Source organism: Mustela lutreola, chromosome 8 (assembly GCF_030435805.1).
Source record: "Mustela lutreola isolate mMusLut2 chromosome 8, mMusLut2.pri, whole genome shotgun sequence".
Classification (NCBI taxonomy): domain Eukaryota; kingdom Metazoa; phylum Chordata; class Mammalia; order Carnivora; family Mustelidae; genus Mustela; species Mustela lutreola.
The window spans coordinates 29,058,822-29,067,230 of NC_081297.1; the positions used below are offsets into that span (position 1 = coordinate 29,058,822).

Genomic DNA, 8,409 nt, shown 5'->3' on the forward strand with positions numbered 1-8,409 from the left:
GAGGTAGGGAAGGCAGCCACCACCCTGGGGCAGGACCTGGTCCAGGCTCGCGTTCTTTCTGAAGCTTCTGAGTTCAGTAGGCATTGCTGTGCCTGAGAAAGGCACCCAGAGCCCCAGAGTCGGGAGCCATGAGGGGCTGTCTCCCACTCTCGCCCAGGATCATGACCTGAAATGATCCTGTCTTTGGGAGGATGGGTCTCCTTCAACAACTGGGGGAGGACTGGCCCCTCTTCCCTCTCCAGGTCCAGGACGCCCAGGACCCTGCAAGAGCTCTTTATTCGAGGAGGACTCAGGAAGAGTGTGTCTCGTCTGCCCGGGAGTGAAAGAACCAAACCCCAATGCTAACGGAAAAAGAAATTCAATGTACTGTTGGGGGCAGCCACCTCCCCTCTAATGTGGCCTTGGGGGACCCCAGGGAAAGACTTCCTTGTTCTTGTGCCCTCAGAGAGAGGATCTGGCCCCATGTCCCGGGATCCCCACCCTGTCCACTGCTGAGGAAGAGCCACACACAGGGACCTGGTGTCAGGAGTGTAGTCTCCCAGGGGCCTGGCAGCTGCATGAAGGGCTGCATGTCCTTTGGGGAAGGGGTGCTCGCAGGTGACATGGCTCACCATCCCCCACTGCACTCTGCAGTCCACGCTTGTGCCCAGCTTAGGTCCATCACCAGCACCCCACATGCTCTTGCCATGGCAGGGATCATGCAGCATCACCGCACTGCCCGGAGGTGGAGAACAGGGCCGAGAGGGGAGGCAGATGGTTCCGGTCACGGGGCGGCTCAGCAGACGGGCTGGAGGACCAGCCCTCCGGAGCCCCCAACAGCCCAGCCAGGGGCTCCTCAGCTGACCGTGAGCCCTCCCCTGCCTGTCCAGCCACACACTGGCCCGAGCTTGATGACGGCCTGTTCTTCTTGGCCCTGACAGTGCTGCTGGCTGACTAGGAGGGGGAGTGCAGCTGGTGGGCCAGGCTGTAGCTATAGGATAGAGAGACACGTATGACATGGTACGAGCCACACTCTGGTCTCCCTCCCCAAAGCCTACCTGGGAGCTGGCGTTTGGGTGCCCTAGGGGCCAGCACACAACAGAGTCTGCGGGACCAGGGAGCCATAGCCCCAAGGGACAGTCCCCCTGTCCTCTCCCAGCTCCGGTCCCGCATCAGCTTTCCTCACTGTGGGGCTCCAGGACCCGAAACCAGGCCCCATAGGGCTGGCTTGGCTCTAGCTCGTAATGAGTTTGCAGCCTCCCAGAGCGCCTGGATTTCCTGGGGCTGGAGGGAAGACTGGCTGCGGACAGGCCTGCACTTAGCTGGACCCTGGGACTGAGTATGCATTTCTGGCCCCTGGATGGGGGATATTCAGTGACCTTTGCATACCCAGATGTCTTGTACCTTGACCTTGTACATGGAGCCTTGCTGCCCAGGATGAGCATGGTTCGGGGGCTCAGAGGACTTTGGGGCCACAGAGCTGGTGGTGATGAGGAAATGTGGGGACCCGGTCAGGTGCGGACATGGGTCTCTTTCATGTGCACAGCAGGGCTGGCTCATGGTACAGGTACTGTGTGCAGGGCTCCTGTGCTCAACTGGCCCTCTCGGGAGGGAGGCCTGGTGCACCTGTCCTCCACCTACCCCTGGAGGAGTGGCCAAGTTCAAGCATTTCCATGTCCAGCCCTTAGGGAGAGTTGGGAACGTGGGGTCAAGAGAGGCAGGGACATGCCTAGGACAAACGAGGGGTAAAGAGTCCAAGGAGCGGGGATGCTCTCCAGCCATGGCAGCCCCAACCACCCCCCCTCATGAGGTTTGCATTGGGGGTGAGAGCCCCACAGATTCTTGAGGATAGCTACCCACCCTGTCCCATGTGGGGACATGAACTTCAACATCCCCAGACAGGTGGAGAAATGTACACCTGCACGGACACACACACACACACACACACACACCACTCAGACTGACCAGGTGGGGATCAGATGGGAAGACATCCTGGGAGTGAGGTGGGTGACAAGGAGGCAAGGAAAAAGAGGGCAGAGAGAGCCGAGCCGTGGGACAGGGGCATCAGGACCCCTGGCAAGAACCCAGATCCATAGCATGGGGAGGGGAGACAGGCCAGATTGATGGTCGGGGGTTCCCCCAAAGGGCCAGGGGGGTGCCAGGGCACTGGGAGAAGGGTCTGGGTTCTGGCGTCCATCACCACCTGGGCCACTGGAAGTAGGAAGAGATAACGCCCCCATGGCCAAGTCCAGATGGGGCTTCAGCACAAAGGGCCTCAGTTTACTCTTCTGTCAATTGGGCTGCAGAGATGGCATGTCCTAGGGTCCCGCAGGCTTGTAGAAAAGTCTGTTGGCCTTGGGTCTCCATCCCTGACCCACTGTGCTCCCAGTCCTGGGAAAATGCTTTGTACTCCCTGGAGGTCCTTCTGAGCACAGGACAGCCTGGGGACTCGGCCGCCTGATGACCTGGCTTGGCAGAATGTGGCAGAGCACTGAACCGCTGGTCTGGGGACCAAGCTCAGGAACCGCCCCCCTGCATACTGTTGCAGCCTCAGTGTCCCCATTTGGAAGAGGTTCCAGAGTCAGGGCTCTGGTCAGGGTGAGGAGGCCTTAGGAAGGAACGAAGCACACGACAGGAGAGGGAAACAGGGACAAGGGAGGCTTCTGAGGTTTCTTACATCACCCCCAGAACTCCCAGATCCTGTTCTTGGGAGAGAGACGGAGGGAGACACACAGAGAAGGCAGAGACAAGAGAAAGAACACAAGAGAGGGAACCAGGAGAAGTCATAGACTTTCTTCAACTGGCTTGGGAACAATAGCCCCTGATTTCGCCCTAGTCTAGTCCTGAGAGCGCCGTCACACAGGCCATCCCCCCGGAGGGCAGAGAATTCCACAGGGATGTGGGACCAGGATTCGGGAATTGCCAAGAACCACTGTGGGGACTACCCAGCACATGGGTGCCGAAGAGGCCCTGGGACCTGAGCCTAAACCGAATGGGAGTCCCTCCCTGGAAGTCTGAGTCACGAGAGGACAAGGTCGGAATCAGTTCACTGCAACCTTCCCACAGGGCTGGGAGACAGGCAGGAGGAGGGTGGCTTTGCCCGGACCCCAGAGCAGATCCAGGCCCCTCTGAGCTGTGTTCTATGCCCCGCCCAGCCCCCGCTCATCCCTGCATTCCCACGGGTGCGTACCAGCCTCCTGTGAGAGCAGGTACAGAACATATTTGGAGGTCCTACCCCTGAATGCGTCCCTAAGAGTAGAAACCAGAAGCCCCCACTGGGCAGGCGGGGAGCCGGGGAGGCCCTGAGAAGCACAGGGTCTGTCCAGGCTCATAGCCCTGGGCACGAGCAGGAACCCAGTCCGAACCCAGCCCTGTATCCTCACAGTGGGGACACTGGCTGCCCCCAGGCCTCGCAGGGGCTGTGGGTGGGCTGTGTGGCTGTCACTGTATGGACGGGGCATGGAGCAGAGGGTGAGCATTGAGCACGCGGGGGAGGGGGACCCACCGGGCGGGGCTCTTGTGTGGGAGGAAGTGGTTGGTAAGCAGACCCCAGGCAGTGGTGACCTCACTTTCCTCACAATAGAGCCCAACACAATTGGGGACCCAGGTAACCAGGCACCCACACACAGAGACAGCCCCCTGCCTAGCTCATTTTGTTGCGGATCTTTGAATAAGCAACATGTTCTTCTGTTGTGTACCTACATCTGGAGGCTGCAAGCTGAAGAAATCATGCCCTGCACATGCTTTCCCTCACTGGGGATGTTGTCTTAAGGCTCCCCGATGGCTCTGGCCATTTGGCCAAAAGAAGAGAAAGGTAACACCTTGAGGCCCAGACCCAGCCCCCAGCCCCACATGCTCTGATTCAACCTGTGCAGCCCTAGGTCCCTCCCCATGCTTGGGTGTGTGTGTGTGTGTGTGTGTGTGTGTGTGTAAAGGCTCATGTGAGGTGCGCACACCCCATTCAAGAACAGGCTGACAAGGGGTCAGATGCCCAGTGGGCAGTTCATGTTCACACCCAGGTCGAGGCTGGCTGGGTGGCTTGTGGGCCTGGGAGGCTACCTCCTGTGAGAGTAGGGACAGTAGCTTCCCCCCAGGGTGCATCCCGTGTCCTGCAGGTATGGGTCCCTGTCCCAGGTGTGGCGCTGTGCACACACTGTCTGGGTCTGATCTGGGAGCGGCAGGGGGGTGGGCAGGAAGACAGTGAGGACGGCTGGGCAGGGCTCTAACGGTCGGGGCTGGCTCCCGGGGTCTGTCTGTGCAGAGCACTAGTGACGATGAAATAGGAAGGAGGCTGGCGGACACCCGCTCCATCTCCCTGACCAGGAGAGTGACCGTACCGGGCTCTGCAGGAGCAGGGACTGGGGACTCCGGGGGAAGGCCGCTGACACTGACTGCGTGCCTACACCACCGCGTGGTCCAGGAGCCGGAGCCCATGCAGGCCGAGCCTGAGGGTGAGAAGGCCGGGGCTGGGGCACGTGGGTGTCTGCGGGTGGGTCGGTGCCGGGCCCCAAGGGCAGGAGACCCCAGAGGCTGGTGTGGGGCCAGGAGCCAGGACTGGGCTCAGAGCTCGCAGCGGGCGGACCGCAGTCAGGGAGATGTCTCGGTGAGGGTTCCTCCGTGGCTGCGGATTCTCCAGGAGGCCCTGGGCTGAGCTCTGTCTCTGCAAAAGCACATGGAGAGACAGGCATGCCGGTGCGCTTTCCTCCTGTCATAGCTGCTCCGTCGGAGGAGCCAGAGCCGGCCCCACCTGCATCCACAGCTCCAGAGGCGGGGATGGTGCCTGCAGGGACTTCAGGAGGAGACCCGGAGCCAGCAGGTGGCTGGGCACCTGCCCACAGCGAGGCTGACTCTGTCCGGGAAGAGCTGGGGTCTGCCCCTGTCCCGGGGCCTGCCTTTGCTATGGATCCTGCCCCTGACAACACCTGTGCCTCTGCTCTGGAATCCGCCCCTACTCCTCCTCCTGAGGAGCGCCCAGAGCCCCTTCTGGTGCCCACAGCCTTGCTCCACAAACAGTTACCCTTTGTTCTATCCCCCGACCCTGGCAACCTGCAGGAACGTTTTGTGCCCGACGTGTACATTTTTCCTTTCTGCTACATACTGATTTTGATTTTGTCTTTACATGTTCTGTATACTATTTATCATTTGTTTTAAAAATAAAATACTTGTTTCCAATTCAATGCATCATGAGTATAATTACATTCCCAGTGTTTACCCACCACACGACAGAACATTGCTGCAGGATATCTCCTTCCCCAAAGGAGACCCTGAACCCAAAGCCCTACCTGGCCATTTCTCTTCCAGCCCAGATGCTTGCACCCCTGAGCTGCTTTCTCTCTTCCATTCCCTGTTCTGCATGTCTATACGTGGAATCACACAACAGGTGCCTTTGTGTCAGCCCACCGATTTTGAAAGGGGATTTATTTTTTTCTGTGCTAATTTAACATAGATTTTCCTTTATTCGATATTGACATGCCTGATGGATTACAGATGAGATGTAATCACAGAGGCCCCTTTAGGAATTATGGGCACAATCTCGGGGTGAGACCCTTGTTCCTGCTGGGACACCACAGCCTGACCCCAGACAGGACACGGCTGGCTCCTCTGTGGCTCACACGGAAACCAGGAAACACAGAAAGTTGCAAGACACACCACAGAGATCAAACACATAGCTCACAACTCAAGACCAGATAATACTTTCACCTGACTCTGGTCGAAACCAGGCTCCAAGTCACGGGGTCCGCAGGGACAGAGACCAAATGCTGCAAGTCCAGGGGGGAGAACAGGCACGTGGGGGCATGTGTTGGAGATTCGGGAGCTCCCGGGGAAGGACATGGGCAAAGGAAACCCTATGGAGGCAGCGCCAGTGACCCTCAGAATAGCAGGTCTCCGGTCTGGGGACCGGCAGCCCTGGGGAGAAGGTGAAGATCCGGAAGTCGATGCAGGTCCCCTGGAGAGAAGGGTGACTGGGAACAGTGAGCAGCACCTATCCCGGGCAGCAGGTGCAGCCACACCTAGCCGTGCCCAGCCTGGCACTCACCCCCGGCCACTCTGGCGCGGTCTTTCACGGATGTACCATCGGGAGTGTTCAGCGCAATGGTGGGGGAAAGACCGGGAATGGAACAGTGCTAACGCCCTAGGAGATGGTGGGATCCTCAGTCCCAGTCCTTATGGCAGAATGTCCTGTAGCTACTGTCCCAGAGTCATCGGGGGCACGAGATCTAGAAAGCACCTCCTGGGACCCCCTCCTGCCACCCTGCTCCTGGGAACATCGGAGTTGTTGAGGAAGTGGAGAGGATCCAGGGTGACAAAGGGCCAAGGAGAAGGAAGCACAGCACCGAGAGGACGGATGGACGTGCCCAGTGCCACCATCCCGGGCCCGGGCTGTGATGCCCTCCGACCTCACCCTAAATAATGGTTCCTGATGTGTGCACCTGGCTTCGGGGTTTCCCTCCCCCCCCACTAACTCCCCCCCCATTCATGATCCCCCCACCCCCTGCTCCTTCCCCTCCACCCCCTTCCCCACTGCATCACCCACCCTGCCCCCCTCCCCCCTTCCTCTTCCTCCCTCTCATGCTCCCTCCCTCCCTCTGACACTCCTCCCTTGTGCTCCTCCCTCCCTCTCAAGCCTCCTCCCCCCCACCCTACCGTCCTCCTCCTCTCCACTTCCGCCCTCCCCCTCGCGGCCCCCCTCCCATCTCGGCCTCCCCCTCCCCTGCCTTCCTCCTCTCCCCCTCCCTGTTGTCCCGCTCCATCTCCTTTCCCTCCCTTCTCCCCCTCCCTCTCTCATGCCCTCCTGCATTCAGCAGAGGATCTGGGGGCCACAGGAGCACTGGGGCTTCATCAGGGAGCACCCCCAGCCCACGTGGTCATGTCCACTGGGGGAGGTGACAGGCCGCAGGCCTCAGGGCTAGACATGGTGATGAGCACCAGGAATCTGCACCTGAAGCGAGGCCCGTTGCACAAAGAAAACAAGGGAGAGACCCATGCTTAGCACCTCCTCTAGGAAAATCTAGTCCCCAAGATTGATGAAAAGTAAATACATCCTAGACTTCATGCACCATGAGTGCTAATGGCTCTATACTCCCTGATTCCTAAAAGCAACAAAGAGTAAATCATCCAGCGAAAACTGTGGGTTTGTGACACAATTTTTCTGACCAAATGCCAGTGTTTCAACCAACATCTCCAGCGCCTCCGAGTGTTCCCAGGGTCTCTGCAAGCCTCTGATCCTTCCACCGACCTCCTTGGGAAGCTCTGTCCTGTCATGTTCCTTGTCTCCTGCCTCTCCTGTAGCCTTTTGGTGGTCTATCTCCCCCCACCGGGACACCCTCACCAGGATTTCCTGTGCTCCTTGGCTGGGTGCCCACATCGCACACTGAGCTCCAAGAGCCCCATGCTTTGTGCAGGCCTGTGTGCTCCCTCCGGGGCCACTTGGCATCTCCCTTGCAGTGGCCTGCATCTTCCTGCACTGGGTCCTCTCTGACGAGTCTGTGAGGCCAGCCTGTGCCCATGTCACGGCCTTGGGAGCACGAGTCCAGAAGGTCTAGATGACCTGATGCAGTCCCAGTGCATGAAGCCTGGGCCAGGGGTGGTCTCTGAGCAGGGGAGGAGTTGGGCCCAGGGAGCTTGAGGGGGGATGTGCCACCGTGAACCCCCAGGAGGAGAGCGAGCACCGGGGGGCCTGGCACTCAGCCCTGCTGGGACACCATGTCCCACACACAGGGGATCTGTCCCCAGGGCTGGACATCATTGTGGTATCCACCTTCTCAGGCTGCGGGCTGGCGGTGACTGTTAGGGGAGGAGGCACCCCTGACGCGGGAGAGAGGGCCAGGTGCTCCCCCAGCAGCACGTGCCCTGGGGCAGGTTGAGGGGGCATCGGCAGACAGCAGTGTCTGCAGCTGGGGTCTCCACACAGGCCCCCTCCTCAGGCTCAGCACAAGCTTTCTGGATGGCCTGTGTCCCCAAACACAGAATCTGGCCCACAATCTCCCCTCAAACCCCGACTCCAAATCCTCTGTACTCAGCTCAAGTGCAAAAAGTGGCAATAGTTTAGGTGGGGTTAGGCGCTCGGAGACGTGATTTTCTGGCCCACGCTGTGATACTGCTGACATTTTAAAGATCTCAGGGCTTGATTCAAAAGTGGTAGGATGCCAGGGACCACAAACAGCTTTCTGGAAACCTGACTTGGGCCTTACATCCCTCCCATCCCACCAGCTCTGCTCAGAAACCCTCCAGGCCACAGACCCACAGTCTTGGGTCCTCAGATGGCACAGACGATGTACCTTTAAGAAGCGATCCAGGTGAGGCAGCCTGACACACTGCAGACTCCAGCAAATCCCCATCCCAGAAAGTGAGGGTACCACTGGACGAGCTGTCTGAAAACAGCCAGGTCAGGGTCCCAGGAAGACACCAGAAGCTCAGGAGTAACTGAGT

At 59.2% G+C, this 8,409-nt stretch overlaps 1 protein-coding gene across 5 annotated transcripts in view; it reads left to right on the forward strand.

The window, feature by feature from the left end:
* The window catches only part of LOC131838291 (splicing factor, proline- and glutamine-rich-like), a 77,981-nt gene extending 72,836 nt beyond the window's left edge, over nt 1-5,145 (forward strand). The window contains exons 1-4 of one of the 5 annotated variants that reach the window (XM_059184169.1): nt 2,843-3,161; nt 3,690-3,793; nt 4,303-4,430; nt 4,694-5,145. In XM_059184169.1, the coding sequence (XP_059040152.1) occupies nt 3,720-3,793; nt 4,303-4,430; nt 4,694-5,130 (639 nt within the window). In that variant the 5' untranslated portion in view covers nt 2,843-3,161; nt 3,690-3,719 and the 3' untranslated portion in view covers nt 5,131-5,145. Of the gene's footprint in view, nt 1-2,842; nt 3,162-3,201; nt 3,451-3,689; nt 3,794-4,240; nt 4,431-4,693 lie in introns of those variants that run through there. The other 4 variants (XM_059184165.1, XM_059184168.1, XM_059184166.1 and 1 more) reach the window with 4 other exon arrangements.
* Nucleotides 5,146-8,409: the final 3,264 nt, after the last annotated feature.